The sequence below is a fragment of the Dendrobium catenatum genome, unplaced genomic scaffold (genome assembly GCF_001605985.2).
Source record: "Dendrobium catenatum unplaced genomic scaffold, ASM160598v2 fragScaff_scaffold_1358, whole genome shotgun sequence".
Classification (NCBI taxonomy): domain Eukaryota; kingdom Viridiplantae; phylum Streptophyta; class Magnoliopsida; order Asparagales; family Orchidaceae; genus Dendrobium; species Dendrobium catenatum.
In genome coordinates this window covers 201,735-217,842 of record NW_021319820.1, presented here as the reverse complement: position 1 = coordinate 217,842, position 16,108 = coordinate 201,735, and the positions used below count along the sequence as shown (strand labels likewise).

The 16,108-nt window shown below is 36.3% G+C and overlaps 1 protein-coding gene across 4 annotated transcripts in view; it reads left to right on the top strand.

The window, feature by feature from the left end:
* LOC110100142 (methionine aminopeptidase 2B) overlaps positions 1–13,335 on the top strand; it is a 65,198-nt gene extending 51,863 nt beyond the window's left edge. For all 4 annotated transcript variants that reach the window (XM_020827567.2, XM_020827565.2, XM_020827568.2 and 1 more), the window contains 3 exons: positions 10,367–10,510; positions 10,733–10,950; positions 12,976–13,335. In XM_020827567.2, coding sequence (XP_020683226.1) covers positions 10,367–10,510; positions 10,733–10,950; positions 12,976–13,086 — 473 coding nt within the window. In that variant the 3' untranslated portion in view covers positions 13,087–13,335. The remainder of the gene's footprint in view (positions 1–10,366; positions 10,511–10,732; positions 10,951–12,975) is intronic.
* The last annotated feature ends 2,773 nt before the right edge of the window (positions 13,336–16,108 follow it).

Here is a 16,108-nt window from a genome sequence, read left to right as displayed (position 1 = left end):
GATTATGGAAGCCATACATTTATTAAGAGGTTTGATGGAGAAATATAGAGAAAATAAGGATGATCTACATATGATATTTATTGATTTAGAAAAAGCATATGATAAAGTTCCAAGAGAAGTGCTATGGAGAGTTCTTGATAAGAAAGGAGTCAATAATGCTTATATTCAAATCATTAAAGATATGTATGCAGGAGCTATTACTTGTGTTCAAACACAAGGTGGTTTGACCAAGTATTTCCCTATTTCGGTTGGGTTACATCAAGGATCAGCCTTAAGCCCATATCTTTTTGCTTTAGTCTTGGATGTTCTCACTAGACATTTGCAAGATGATGTACCTTGGTGTATGCTTTTTGCTGATGATATTCTTCTTGTTGATAAGACTAGAGAGGGAGTTGAAGGTAAACTTGAATTATGGAGGTCAACCTTAGAGTCTAAAGGTTTTCGCTTGAGTAGATCTAAAACGGAATATATGGAGTGTAATTTTAGCAGTAATAGTCCTAGTGAGGGGATTGTGACTTTGGGCGATCAAGTCATTAATAAGAGTACACGTTTTGATATCTTGGATCTGTTGTTCAGAGTGATGGTGAAATAGATTGTGATATTATCAGCATAATTCAAGTTGGATGGTTGAAGTGGCGGAATGCATCGGGCTTGTTATGTGATAGAAATGTACCCCTCAAACTTAAGGGAAAATTCTATAAGATGGTAGTGAGGCCTGCAATGCTTTATGGTGCCGAATGTTGGCCTTTAAAAGAGAAGCATAATACTAAGTTAAGTGTGGCAGAGATGAGGATGCTTAGGTGGATGAGTGGCTTTACCCTTAGAGATAGAATATGAAATGAGCATATACGTGAAAAGGTTGGAGTAGCTTCAGTAGAAGATAAGATTAGAGAGAGTCTCCTTAGATGGTTTGGTCACATAAAATAGCGGCCTTCCGATGACCTGGTTAGGAGAGTAGAGGTATTAGATTTGACTTATGCTAAGAAAGGTAGGGGTAGACCTAAAAAGACTTGGTTAGAAAATATTAGGAATGACCTTTCTTTATTAGATTTAAACGAGAATTTGACTTTTAATAGGACACAATGGAGAAAAAGGATTCATGTAGCCGACCCCACTTAGTGGGATAAAGGCTTGATGTTGTTGTTGTTGTTGTTGTTGTTCTTGGCAACATTTTCGGCGTGTGTGACATGTGTCCGAGAAGTGTCGGACGAGTGTCGTGTTAGATATGTGTCGGACACTACATGCCTCTTTGAGAAGAAGTGCCGGTGCATCATAGCCGGCCACCTTCTCTTACCTTCTCCCACTTAGATTCTTGAGAGAAACATTTTTTTTTTCAAGGAAAAGCGGCAAGGACAACAAAAAAATACCTCCTACCACACTTCAATGCAACAAGATCGATGCATGGCCGATCCCGATCTTGATTTTTGCATTGCCTACGAAGAGCAAGGTTTATTTCACGTTCTTCGCTCCACATTCTTCGACGTCAATCCGGAGATCGACAACACTATTGAGGAATACGTGGAGCGCATTTTAGATACTCTCACCGAAGTCATAGAGGAGCAACTTGGTATCGTTCAACGGTGGATTATGTCCAAACTGTGACAAAGGTCTTCCAATCTTCCTACTCTTGTATTTTCGTAGTTTAACTCTCTCTTGTGGTTTGACTTGATTCATGAAGGTCTTGCTCACCTATCTCTGCCAAGCCTAGTAATCGTAAGAATTGAGGTTAGCTTTCTATGCTTCTAATCTCATTGTTATCGTAGGGATTTTGTTGAAAGCTACTAAATTTGCATGTTATTTAAATTCTAAGTTGTTTTGATAATCTAAGTGCTTGGCATGTAATTTGGCCTAAGCATAGCCACCTCTCTTACGTTTTCTTTTGTCATTTTGATTGCTAATAGTTTAATCTAAATTATTTTATTCAAGAAATCGTGCAAGTTCTTATTGCATCCAATAAAAACATTGTAGTCCTACATCACAACCATCCAACCACTTAAAGCAAATTTATCCACCTTCCACAACAGTTTGTCCAGATGGACAAAGTTGAAAATAACCTCAGCTCACAAAGAGCTTATGTTCGGTCGAGAATATCACTAGGATTCATTCTCAAAATAGTCTCCTGCCAATAAGGATGGTACGTGTTCTCTAACCGGCAGTTTTGCCACTAAATGGCACTGCAGGTAAATGGTTATGACCTGGGGCCCTCTGAACCGAGTGGTTCTATCGTCAAATGGCACCACGAGATAACGGTTATGGGCAGAGCCAATACATTCCTTAGTGGCATCAAATCCTTGACATATCAATCAATATGATATAATTAATAGGGCACAAAGCCCTTTGTTAGCTAAGGTGGATTCAAATTTGTCCTCTTAGACAAATATCCATCCCAGGTCTACAAGGTACTCTTGGACGAAGCAACCCATGGTGTTGACAAGGATCCTTCGGTCAAGTTGGGTCGACTACCTCCTCTAACTAAGTAGACCAGGGACCACGATGACCTGAGATAATGGAACCATGGGATCTTGATCGAGCTCATCGCCACCCCCTCCTCCCGGCCCCCACCATCTGCTTTAAGTACAAGATAGTGAAATTTAAATTTTAAATACCAAATTCTCCAATACACATGTTGCTACTATATGCCAGATAACACATTTCTCTACGTATCTGATAAACGACTAGCATTAATCAAAAGTTCTCTCTCGTTATCGGGACGGGTAATTAACTATAGGGGTTTGCGTCTATAGGAAACCAGAACTCAGATCATAAAGTCCTCGTGAAATGAGGGTGAAATCTCTAGGTAGTGTCTTATGTACAAACTCATCTGCCTTCCCAAAATTTACACCGGAACTTAATCCGTTAAAACTCGTCCGAAGAAAAGCAGCGGGGGAGGTTGGGGCGAATTTTTGGAGCACACAGCTATCATCAGGTCGTACTCATGATTTTGAATTTTAGGTTCATTATTGCTCGCATTATGTTCACATGTGGGTGCATTGTGGATCCGATTGCGAGTGTCATGAATTGGAATCTTCACACATTTTTCACTCCCGCCCTTGTTTTTTTGTATAATTGAATTTTAACTAAGTGGGCTCCATAGGGAAGCAATTTTTGTGTTATAAATAAAGGAGCACCCTAATTCATTTTCATAACAAGTTCAATTTGCATGGTGTATTTTCTTAAACTTTGAGGGTTCATGAGTGTCTTAGAAATAGAGGAAAAGTTTGTTCACGCCCGTTTGCAAGCTTTAAAATTCCTTATAAGTCTCCTGGAAGTCAAATATTGTTCGCATTTTTTTTTACAAATTTCGACACATTTTACCATTTTATAATAATAATTTAAATTATTTTTTATTTTAATTCATATTCAAAAAATTCATATTTTTATTTTGTTCTATGTGAGTTCCCTATGATTCTGAATTTCGATAGCAACCCATTATCTCTCCCATATAGGGGGACGTCATCGACCAAGAAAGACATGGATGATCAATGTTATAAGGCACTGCAACTGTAGTCTTCTATCCCACTAGCCAAGAAAGGCAATATATAGATCTTCAAGTACTTGTTTGCAAGTCTTTATATTTCCCTGCAACATCAAGGAAGATACGCATGAGTACTTTACTTCACCCTGTCATGCTAGGAAAGGCATGCACAAGGCTTACTCGTTTCATCGCTAATGTCACTTATGAGTTACACTTGCTAGCTAAGAAAAGTATGCACATGTTTCATTTGTCGCTCCAAGCGCATTGCATCATGGATTCTTAGAGATTTTAAAGGGTTTTGAGCTTTATACATTTAAGCGCAAGACGTTGAAGATGATGACGGCAAAAAATTTCTCTTTTTTGTGCCTCTTTTCTTTCTTTCTTTCTTTTTTAGAGAGAGAAAGAAGAGATCATGAGTGAAGAAAGAGGGAAGGAGAGATTATACAGTAGGAAAATGAAGTTTATCTCTATTTAGAGTGAAATGCAGGTTTAATGAGAAAAAAAAATTTATCCCGTTGATTTGAGAGAGAGGGGTTGTGAGAGAGATGGAGGAAAGTGAAACTTCCCTCCTTGTTTAGAGAAAATAAAGGGGGCTTTGTGAGAGAAAATTAATTTTTCTCTATTTTAGAGAGAAAAAGAGATATGGGGTTTCTTTATAGAGTGACAAAGGGAGAGGGAAATAATCTGAAAAAGAAACTTCTCTCTCTATTTAGAGAAGGGAGAGAGAGTAGAGAGGGAAAGAAAGAGAAGACGTGGAGGAAGAGAAGATACATAGAGAATGAGGAGATTTCTCTCTTTGTTTAGATAGAAAGTGAGAAGAGAGCGGTTGGAGGAAGGAGGAGGAAAAGGAAGAAGAAGAAATAGGGAGAAGAATAAGAGGAAAAAATATGAAAGGAAAGGGAAAAAGAGGAAAGGAGAATAATACATAATGAGAAGAGGAAAGAAGAAAAGGGAAGGAGAAAGAGGATGGCAGCGACCGAGTGGATTTCTAGTGCGGGCAGGAGGTCAGTTACAGGCTGACATGCCGGCAAAGTCAAGCGACAGTCTGTGAGAGCTGGTGGGTCGAGCGGTGGTAGATCTGAGCATAGGTGTGATAGACACCTGGCTGGCATGCGGGGTCGTGCAAAGCTTTGCGTATGAATGAGTTGAGAGGGAGAGGGTTTGGGCTTTCAACTATGGAAACCAAAAGAGAGAGGGAGTCGATCAAGTGAGGAATGAGTAAGAGGTGAGTGAATAGTTTTTTTTAGCATATTTGGGTATTGATGATATTCTTCTTGTTGATAAGACTAGAGAGGGAGTTGAAAGTAAACTTGAATTATGGAGGTCAACCTTAGAATCTAAAGGTTTTCGCTTGAGTAGATCTAAAACGGAATATATGGAATGTAATTTTAGTAGTAATAGACCTAGTGAGGGGATTGTGACTTTGGGCGATCAAGTCATAGAATTCAAGTTGGATGGTTGAAGTGGAGGAATGCATTGGGTTTATTATGTGATAGAAAAGTCCCCCTCAACCTTAAGGGAAAATTCTATAAGATGGTGGTGAGACCTGCAATGCTTTATGGTGCCGAATGTTGGCCATTAAAAGTGAAGCATAATACTAAGTTAAGTGTTGCAGAGATGAGGATGCTTAGGTGGATGAGTGGCTTGACCCTTAGAGATAGGATACGAAATGAGCATATGTGTGAAAAGGTTGGAATAGCTCCAGTGGAAGATAAGATTAGAGAGAGTCGCCTTAGATGGTTTGGTAACATTAAACGGAGGCTTTTTGATGACCCGATTAGGAAAGTTGAGGTTTTAGATTTGACTTATTTTAAGAAAGGTAGAGGTAGACCTAAAAAGACTTGGTTCGAAAACATTAGAAATAATCTTTCTTTATTAGATTTAAATAAAAATTTGACTTTTAACTGGACACAATGGCGAAAAAGGATTCATGTAGCCGACCCCTCGTAGTGGGCCAAAGGCTTGTTGTTGTTGTTGTTGTTGAAGACCCCCTGCTAATGTGAGTGTCTATTATAGTTGTTTCATCTTTCTCAAACATGTCGACACTATTCGTTTTATGAATGGATGCCTTTTCAACCATTTTGAGTTTTAGTTGATGTGTTTGGACATTTTTTGCTCGATATTGTGTCTATCGCTTCATGTTTTCATTGTGCTTGGTTGATTTGACCTTCGATTTGCTGTCGAGGTCAACAATCCTTAAGTTTAATAGGAATGCCATATTTTGGTATCATTCCTTAGGTGAGGAATAGCCTTTTTCAATTTAAGTGAAGTACTTATTGCTTTAGGAAGGATCGACGCTTTCTTCTTTTGCCCTCTTTGCTTCTTGTCATTCTTCTCTTTGAATTGTGTTGCAGTCTTCAAGGTTAATGCCTCAATTTTGGAAGATTGTATTGATTTTGGTTTGTTCAGAATGAAATATTGGGCATCATAAATTTTTACTTCATGAACCGCTAAAGGCTTGCGTGTCGTTAGAGATCTTGAATTCTTCTTCATCCTTAAATATTTTATGCATCAGTGCAAAGTTGATGGGGCCATGCTATATTCATGGAGTCAGGCCGATCCTAAAGAGCATTAAGCAAGGTGTTGGGTTCGGCCACATGAAATATAACTTTTATATAAAGTTTTCCTAACCTCAAGGGTAAGAAGAAAGACCTCATGGTCTGCTGTCATTTTCAATCAAAACCATGCGATGTTAAACATTAATGGATAAACACTTCAGTGTTCATAAACTCATAAGATTTGTTGAAGAACCTAGGTTGACTAGTATTTGACTTTCATGATGTTATCACTCTCCATTGCAATATACAGGGCACGATTATGCTTTGATGTATCGAGTAGACAATCTTTTTCAGAAAATATAATTGTTTGACTATTTTACGCTCATAGAATTTCAATAAAGCACCACTCTGTGAAATATGCTTCATATTTTTCTAAATATTTAAGAGGTTCGGTTTACAGTTTCGTAGAAATCCTTCAACATCATAAGAGCTTTGTAGACACTGTGGCTCATAGAAATCTTTTGCAGATGTGACAAGATATTATAGTTCACTTCCTTATCAGAAGCAGACTTCATAGAATCCTTAGGACTAATCCTTTCATTGATCACTGTGTCTTTGCCTTTTCCTTTGCTCGATGATCCTTTCTTTGGAGGAGGCAGCAAAGCCTTTCGACTTCTCAATTGTGTTTAAATTATTAATTTTCAATTATGATTATTTAGATGAAGTGGCTCCCTCATAATCAAGCTCCATCATTTCACAGGATTGGCTAGAAGGTTTAGAATCACCACCCAGTTTTAGATGCTCAATCTGTGATGCCAATGTGGGTTCAAATTCACTTTTATTGGGAAAACATAGATCTCCTAAATTGTTATTCGTCTGTAGCATGTCAAACATGACTCATATGTTATTTTGTCAGAATCTCCTTTTTTGTTGAGGTCCTTCATGTTTTTTGGTTGGGATTAACAAACTCATGGAAGGTATTAGACTTTGACCCATGCTATGAGTTCAAAAAGGTGTTTGTTGAGAAGTATTTCAATCAGGTGTGATTCTTAATGATATGTTTCTTTTGTTTTTGCCTATTTGAAGCCCGGACATAAAGTCAATAAACATGATAGGCCATTAGGCCCATCCCTACATTTTTGCTTGCCCAGTTTGTTTTAGTTTTATAAGCCTTATTCATTGTTCCCTAGACATCGTTTGCCAATCAAAGAATTACCCATATTCATTACCGAGCTAGAAAAAGACCTTATGATCTAATCTCCTATCAAAAGTAGACTCGTCAATTTTAACTTTCCTAATTATGTCTTCATTAATGTCATAAGGTTGTCATGATTTTTATTAACATACTTCCTATGACGTCTATCTTGATTGTTTCTTTCACGATGAATTGCTGTCCTCCTAACAATATTGTGAATGAGTTCTTCATTAAAAAGCTAGATTCAATATTTAGTTTTGGTATGCAAATTTGATTAGTTTACAGGGTTAGGTTGGCTGTTGATTTATTTGTGTCAAATGGTTGTGTTGTAACAATTTGTTTAATTGGTTTTGCAAGGTATTCAAAATCCCATCATGATGCTGATTTGTTAACTGACACAAATATTGAGCCTCACTTCTAGTCATTTTGATACATTCTTAGCTCTTATATCATTTTTATGTAGGAAGTCTTGTAGTCTAAGGTTCACTAATGCAAATCTAGGATGGATGTGCAAAAGAAACATTCAAAAGATCGTAATTTGCAGTTTCTCAACTTATATTTAGGTGCATATCAAGGTTTGAAATTGCGCAATTAGATATTGAGACTTTTTTTTTATCGTGAGGTTAGGCATAAGCATTAACACAATTTCTTAAAAGATTCATGTCATTATTGTTCGACAAGTTTTACGCTGGCTGTCGACTATCTAACGCAACCCTCCACTTTTCTCATCCAGGACTTGGGACCTGGCAACGGCAGTGTTAAGATTGTGTTAATAAAGGTCAGGCGTAAAGTGAAAATAAAGGTCAAAAGTAAATTTTTATAAAATTCCTAATTAATATATTACATGATGATATATTAACTTTCTATTGAATTATGAATTAATAAATTTGCATACATATGAAACCAAAAATTGCACAAGATTGAAAGTGAAAAGTGATAAATTGCGTGAAATAGAATTGAAATCCAAATATTATAAGAGCAAAACAATATTAAATATTGAAATTGCATAAAAGTATCATATAACATCAAGTTCAACTCCAAATTTCTTCTTTCTCAATATCCTACTCATTTACATTTAATTCATAATGAAAGTTGAAATAATTGGCAACAACTCAGAAATCATTTGCACTATCATCACTAAGGTGGTCTTTATTTGAGTTTTCGCCATAACAAATTGGTCTAACCCCTACTCATCCGGTGGAGTTGAATGCCTCACAATCTGCTTCTCTTAATTTATTTCAATCATGTTCATCTTTAATAAATGTTTTTCATCAACATAAAGATGAGATTAATACTCCAAAGTTTTTAAGGTGGCGGTATACGGCTACGAAGGTGTTGGCTACGACGAAGGCCGCGAGATAGAGGTTGAGGCAGTTGAGAGGAAGTTGTTACAACTCAAATGTGCATGAAGTATATATATAGATATATATATAGGGTGAGGCTTAAGCCTTATGCTAGCAAGGTGAGGCATGCTAAGCTGAGACACAAGCCTCATAAAAAAGTGAGAGGCGTAACCCTCGAGGCGTCTTTTACTGGAATTGGGCTGAGGAGGGCCTCATATTGTGCAATTTTAAACAATAATGAAGATTAACAACATTTGTTGCAAACTTAGAAAACATTTTTTATTCCAAATGATAATATGACTCATCAAATTCTAAAATTATAAGAACTTGTATAAGATTCTTTGATGACTAATATTCACACCACAAAAAATGACTACTATGTATCAAAATTGACTAGTTCTTAATCATGCAAACAAACCTATCACTGAACAATTTGGAAGAAATAACATGGATTAATATCACCAATTGAAATATCCAGACCTCACATCAGTACAAGAAAAATCACTCCCTTGCAAGTTACTGTAAAAAGTTTAGAAGCACTAAAAAAATTCACATCTAATTGCCTAAACAAGAATTGGAAGGAAAACTCAAATTTTATTCAATCATTCAATGAAATTTATATGCTTCATGAGTTTCTTATAACCTTAAAAGATTTAAAACAAATAACTTTTTAGAACTCCTTAAGATCTAATCTAGTACCACAAATTTAATTTAATCACAGGTGAACTCAAGCAAGAATAACAAATTTGTAATCTTAGTTCAACTAAAAAGTAAGTTTCCAACTTAGAAATCTCATTTCTAGCAATATCAAATAAATGATCAGTTTCTTATTTAATCCTGATACAAGATGGTGGGCTCATAAGTTCATTTCCTAACATAATACATTCATGCCTCATGATAATCATGAATGACTTGGGGCAGATGTGACGGCCTTTTCCCTCATTATCTCCTTGTATTTAGGAGTTCATTCAACATTGTCGAATTCTTAGAAGCCAAGGAAGTTGATGCAGAATGCATTTTGGAGCCCTTTTAATACACCGATAATTTTGTTTGTAGTTATATTTAATTTTATTTTGATGTATTTTCTTTATTGAGTCTAGATGTTATGTATTATGACATGTTTGCTTGTATTTAGTTATCTTTCGTACTTTTTCTTGAATTTTTTTAATTGTCAGGTCTGTGGATCATGTTATATTATGGGCCTATGTGCTATCATTTCTTACATAATTGGCCATGTTGGGCTGTTACGCTGATGCTAGGTTTAAATTTGGTGGTAGATATGGATGTGACAGTAGGTTCAACTATTTACTCGGTGTATTTCTATCTCTCATTCCTGTAAATAAAGTCTCTTGTAGTCCAAAGCATTTGCTAAATAAAGGAAATTTTCATTATTTTTATTTTGTAATTGTGTGTTTCCTACCTCAAGATAATTTTTTGAGAGTGTGAATTCACAATCTTTGAAGGACTTTAAAGGAAGAAGGATCCAGTTTGCGATGGACTACTCATATAGGCTCCTTAGGATCTTCTTATATCACAATTTCATTTTCTTTATAAGCTTACTAATATCATTTGAGAGATTATAATCTTGCAAAATATCTAAAAAAATAGTTTTCCTTATGTTTAACCAGTAGTTAGTGCTAATCCAGTAGTATATTGGCATATTATTAGCTAGTATAGCTTGATTGAATGGTCGAGGACTATTTTGCATACATGCGCATTGCATAATTATTGTTCTACATTAGTTGTTTAGTTCATTCTGATCTTACATTTTTTATTTTCCTAGGTTTTATCATTGACCTTTTTTATACTTTTTGAGCAAGTTATCATGTCTTATAATTTATTTCTTATGTTTCAGTTAAAAGCATCAGAAATTTGAATGGCCATAGTATTGGACCTTACCAAATTCATGCTGGCAAGTCTGTTCCTATCGTAAAAGGTGGGGAGCAAACAAAGATGGAGGAGGGTGAATTTTATGCTATTGAAACTTTTGGCTCAACAGGTAGACGTTTGATTTGCTCATGAATATTTGTAGATCCTGAATTAAGCCGTATTTTATTAAATCCTAATTGATAATTATAGATGCATGTAATTTAATGGGAAGAATTTGTATCGCACTATCGCTTAAGTATGACTGTCAAATATCATAAATTTAATGGCAACGCAGTCATAATCAACCCTACTTTGTTAGGATAGGACTGATGTGACTGAGTCATTTTGGCAGGCAAAGGATTTGTGAGAGAAGATCTTGAATGCAGCCATTACATGAAAAATTTTGACGTTGGACATATACCACTAAGGTTACCTAGGGCAAAGCAACTACTTGCTACCATAAATAAGCATTTTTCAACCCTGGCATTTTGCCGGCGTTACCTGGACCGCCTCGGGGAGGCAAAATACTTGATGGCTCTGAAGAATTTGTGTGACGCTGGTATTGTTCAGGTTTGTAATATATTCTTTCTTAAGCAACCCATTTACCTACATATTAAGCTCAACATGTTTGGATGAGGTCATTCAAATTATGTTAACTTGCAAATTAGGTTGTTATTATCCATGAGTCAAATCAACAATATATCACAACAACAACAACAATATATCATGTCTTTAAAATGTGGTCAGGAAGATCATCATTCATCAAAGTAGGAATATTTGAATCTAAATAATACTTGACTAACATCCTTACGCATAAACAATCCCTTAAGCACTTTTTTTAATTTTCTGACCACCAAAACGTAAATTATTCTTTATGGTTAACCTTTTCAAAAGCATGTTTGTTGAAAAGATAGCGATTTCTTCAACTTAGAAGAGCTTGGCACATTTGACGTAGAGGCGTTCTCAGGCTATTTTATGAAACTATTCTCCTCCCATTGCTTAAGAAAGAATTACAGATAATTCACATCCTTAATTGGACTTGCAGTCTTACCACTCAGCATTTTGACCTGGACCCTACCAAGTTCAGTTTTTAATTGGGCACCTGCATGTGACCTAGTAAAATCAAGAATATTTTTATGTTTTTCTTGATGGGTGTATGTACTATATCTTTTGTTTGAACAATTTTTCAAAACAAACAAAGTTGTTACAAGTTTATTATGAAGAAACTTTTTAGAGACAAAATCAGCATTTAAGAGGGTGAACCTGGAGAATGATTTGGTCTTTTCATTGTGATATGGAGGTCACATTCTTGAATCAATAGAAACAGCATCTCCATCATGTAGGGGTAATGATTGCATACTTTATTCCCTTCACAAACTCCTCTTTGATATGAAGCTTTATGCGTTAGGTACGTCCTTTGAACAGAACTTGGCTTCCAGCTAGGGCAAGTTGAGCTAGTTCTGAGGGGACGCTTTGCTTAAAATGCCCTCTGCTCCTTCAGTCGCTGACAATAAAAAATCGCATTAACATTCCTTTAGATATTTTTTCCCTTTTAAGAAAGCCTTTGCTGGCATCTGAGAAGACGTTTTCTTGGACAGAGCTATGACAGTGGCCATCTTCAAAACAAATGTTCTGAACCTTGAGCTTTTCCTTTCACTTATCCAAGCTGAATAAGTTGCTCGTGATTGAATTTCTGTTTTATTTTCTTTTTTATTTTTTTATTTCATCATTTAGGTAATGCTTGTTATATTAATTCTTTTATTCACCCTCATGATTTTATTTTACTTTTTGTTAGTGGCACCTGTTGGATCTTGTTTGGTTCTGTTTTTCAACTTTATTCACCTTAAATTTGTACTCTTTTCCTATTTTGTATTTTATCTACTAAATTTTATGGGTAAAGCTTATGTTAGCAACGCTAAATCTGTCTTATTGACAACTTAGAGTTTCTGACTTTTAGCTTTAAGGTAAATTGAACCTGCATTCTTATTTTGGCACTTGGTGATACTCATTGCTCCATCATGCTTCTAGAGCTTATTTGTGAGTCCCTCAAATTTGTTCCAGTTTCTTTTTATATCCCCTTTTTTAATCAGAACAAGTGTCACGTGTCTGTCTTAAAAGAACCGTGGGGACAGTTGCAGAGGTTTCAGGTGGCTAGCAGAATATTGTTTCTCGGTAGAGAGCACATTATCGTTGCCCGTATCTCATGTACTAGGGTAGATTTAAGGACTACTTCAATCCTTAAGTTGGGTGCGACAGCTTTAGATTTATGGACTATCCAAGGAGATTTCTCTCGTTGCAACTGCTTTTATCAGCTTGCTCACAGCTCTGAAGTTGGAATTTCTCTATAGCAAAGAGAGATTCTAATATGGGATGGGAATTTATAGCTCTCTTCTGAGCTTAAGGTCGTTCATATCTTCTTGAAATAGCTTTTACGTCTGTTTTATGAAATTTCTTAAATATTCATTTGGAATGGAGATATCTTATAAGTAATGCTGACGGTAACAATTGGCAAAATATGGCACATTAAAGCGAAAGAAAAACTGTTGCTACTTATGTAATTGATTATACTCTTTTGCTGGTGCACACTTTTGGCAGCCTTACCCTCCCTTGTGTGATGTGAAGGGAAGCTATGTGGCACAATTCGAGCACACAATATTGCTTCGACCTACCTGTAAAGAGGTCATATCCAGAGGAGAAGACTATTGATGATGTAGATGATCTTTGCTTGAGCTGTTTTACGGCTTATTTTTTATTTCTTGATCATGTGGTCAGTTGGAGTTCTATTTTCTGGATGTATGTTCTTGCAAATGTTACTGATGAGTTGCTTGTGGAAAAACGGGATCAGACCAGTTATTGTGTTTGGATCACAAGTGTGATTATTATTGTACAGGAATACTTGAATTTTAACTTATTTAAGTTTGCTAATAACTTTAATGATAGACTGATTTCGTATATTTTTCAATCTTATTTCTGAATGAGGTAATTATTACCATTTTATTTCGGAGGCATACTATTTTGATTACTTGTTTGAGTTAGGTTGGTCGGACTGTTTTTGTGGCTTTTTCGATAATTATTACTTTTATTTATTTCATAAGGTTAACTTTGTGATACTTCTTTGAGATGGGTGAATCTGTGCAAAAATTGGAGTAGCTACTCTCTCTAATTTATATCGCTACAATTCTGGCATGATGCTGTCTTGTCATGCTTCTTTTTGTTACGATAAAAGTGAGGTGAAAACTGAAGTTTGAAAAACTGGTGAGCAGTTAATGCTAAAAAATAATTTGTATCAATGAGTTGGAAATCAAGCTTGGATGATCTCCATCTTCCTAGGCATGGTGGCAACGGGTGATATGAAGTGGAGGGAGATGTTAGGTTGCGAGTGCCACAGCCGTCTTAGCCATGATGCCCATGAGAAGCCAAAGAGGACAAGGGGATGAACGATGGGTAGGTGGCTTTTCATGTTTGAGAATTTTAGTTTTGTGAGGGGTTTTCTCCTACACAATTCAACAATACTCCCAACCAAATGATGACTCGGAGAAGATTTTGTGTGGTGGTAGGTGCCGGAACACCCGTTAGTGGGAATGCCTCGTCCAAGTGGAGCCTTCGTTTTTTTTTTGTTTTTTTTTTTGCCTGGTGCATATGCAGGTAATGGGAATTTCTATGATGCTCAATCCACGGTTTTTAAACTTGATTTTATTTCATTTCTTGATGTTTTAATTTGTAGTTTCAACAATTTGAATGCGCATTATATTTTATTTTAACAAATAATTAACTTTCAGAATTTGTATATTTAAAAAGACGAGCGGGTGCCCGGGTCCCATCCCCAACCGTACAAAAAGAGTATTTGTTCTTCGAAATTACCGGAAGGCAAACTCAGCGGCCATTAACACTTTTTTTTTTAATGCGAGAACAAAGAGTCAATCAGAGCATTTCATTCTCTTAATAATTATTGCAAACGTGGGGGACGGTTTTGGAGTTTTTTTTTATTATTATTATTTGGATCTAGATTTGATTGTTTTGGTTTATTTTGATCTATTTTTTTATGAATATAGTGTGAAGTGTGCTGCTGCATTGGTGTCAGGGTGTAGGGTTAAATAAGTAAGAGTTTTCACTTTATGGATGGATATGGCCAAAGAAGTTAGTCAATAAAAATAAAATTATAGTAGGAATTTGAAATATAGGTTCTTTTACAGGCAAATTAATGAAATTAATAAATAATATAATTCATAGGAAGATAAATATTCTATGCACTGAGGAAATTAAATATGTTAGAGATAATGTTAAGGAGATTGATAATTTAGGGTTTAAATTATGATATTAATATAGGAGTTGTATTAGAAATATGGTAGGTGTGATTATAGAATGTTTGAAGGATAATGTGGTAGAAATAATAGAATTGACAATAGAATTATAGTTTTAAAGATTACCATTGTTGCAGGTTAGAATATATACGGTGATAGAGTTATAATCCTACGTCTTAGTGTTGTATGGATATCTAGCTCAAACATATAGACCACGAGATTTTTACATGGAAAATCCTGGAAAGGGGAAAAGCCACGAGGCCTGACACAGTTAAAAATGATTCAACTAGAATTCGAGTAGATTACAGTAGGCTGACTCGTGCTTAAGGGCGATTAGATTACAAATGACAATCGTATGGTTGAAATCTAGTGATAAATGGAGATGAAAATATGGAGTCACTTGGTGGTCTGTCGGTAATCCAATGGTGGTTTGGCAGAACTTCAGCGTGGGCTGTGGTCTGACAGAATTTCAGTGTTGGGCAGTGGTCTGATAGAACTTCGGCATCAAGTAGTGGTTTGGTAGATCTCCAGGCGACGGGTGATGGTCTGACAGAACACCGGGCATCAAGTGGTAGTTCGATAAAACTTTAGGCGTCAGGTGATGGTCCAGCTGAACTTTGGGTGTTAGGTGGTGATCCTGCGAAACTATGTGCTATAGGTGGTGGTTCGGTGGAGCTCAAGGCATCAGGTGGTGGTCCTCTGGAACTCTGGGCATTAGGTGGTGGTATGGTGGAGCTCAGGGTGTCACGTGGTGGTCCGGCGGAACTCTAGGTGTCAGGTGGTGGTTCAACGGAACTCAGGGCGTCAGGTGGTGGTTCGGCGGAACTCAGGGCGTCAGGTGGTAGTCTGGTGGAACTCTGGCTGTGGTCGAGGAGGCAAGGAGGCAAGAACGATCTCTGATCTCCTTTTCTCCTTAGGCTTAGGGGTCCATTTTCAAGAGGAAGGTGTCACGCCCCAAGATCTAACTTGGAAAGAATGTCAATCTATTTCTCAAACAATTTACCAGAGTTATCTAAAACCTTCAATTAAACAGTCCATCAAACATCTATAAAATTTAAAACATCAATATACAAGTCGATTCATATCTCAAAAGGTCATGTACAATACTCAGAAAATACACTACAATCACTAGTACTGAAATCTATCCTGAGTACAAAAGAATCAAAATCATCAAAAGACAAAAACCTGAAAATCTGGATCAATTCCTATCTTCTGCTCCCTTGCCCTGACCTGAAAATATCAACCACATATAATGAGCTTTACAAAGCCCAGCAGGTCACCTAATACCTATAACTGAAATCAAAGCACGGCTATGCTATCAATATGCATGTCAGTCAATCAAATCAATATCAGTCAATGATCAATGAGTCTATGCAATGTGGAAATCCATAGTCAATGAAACCAGTCAATGCAACAGCAGGCAAAAC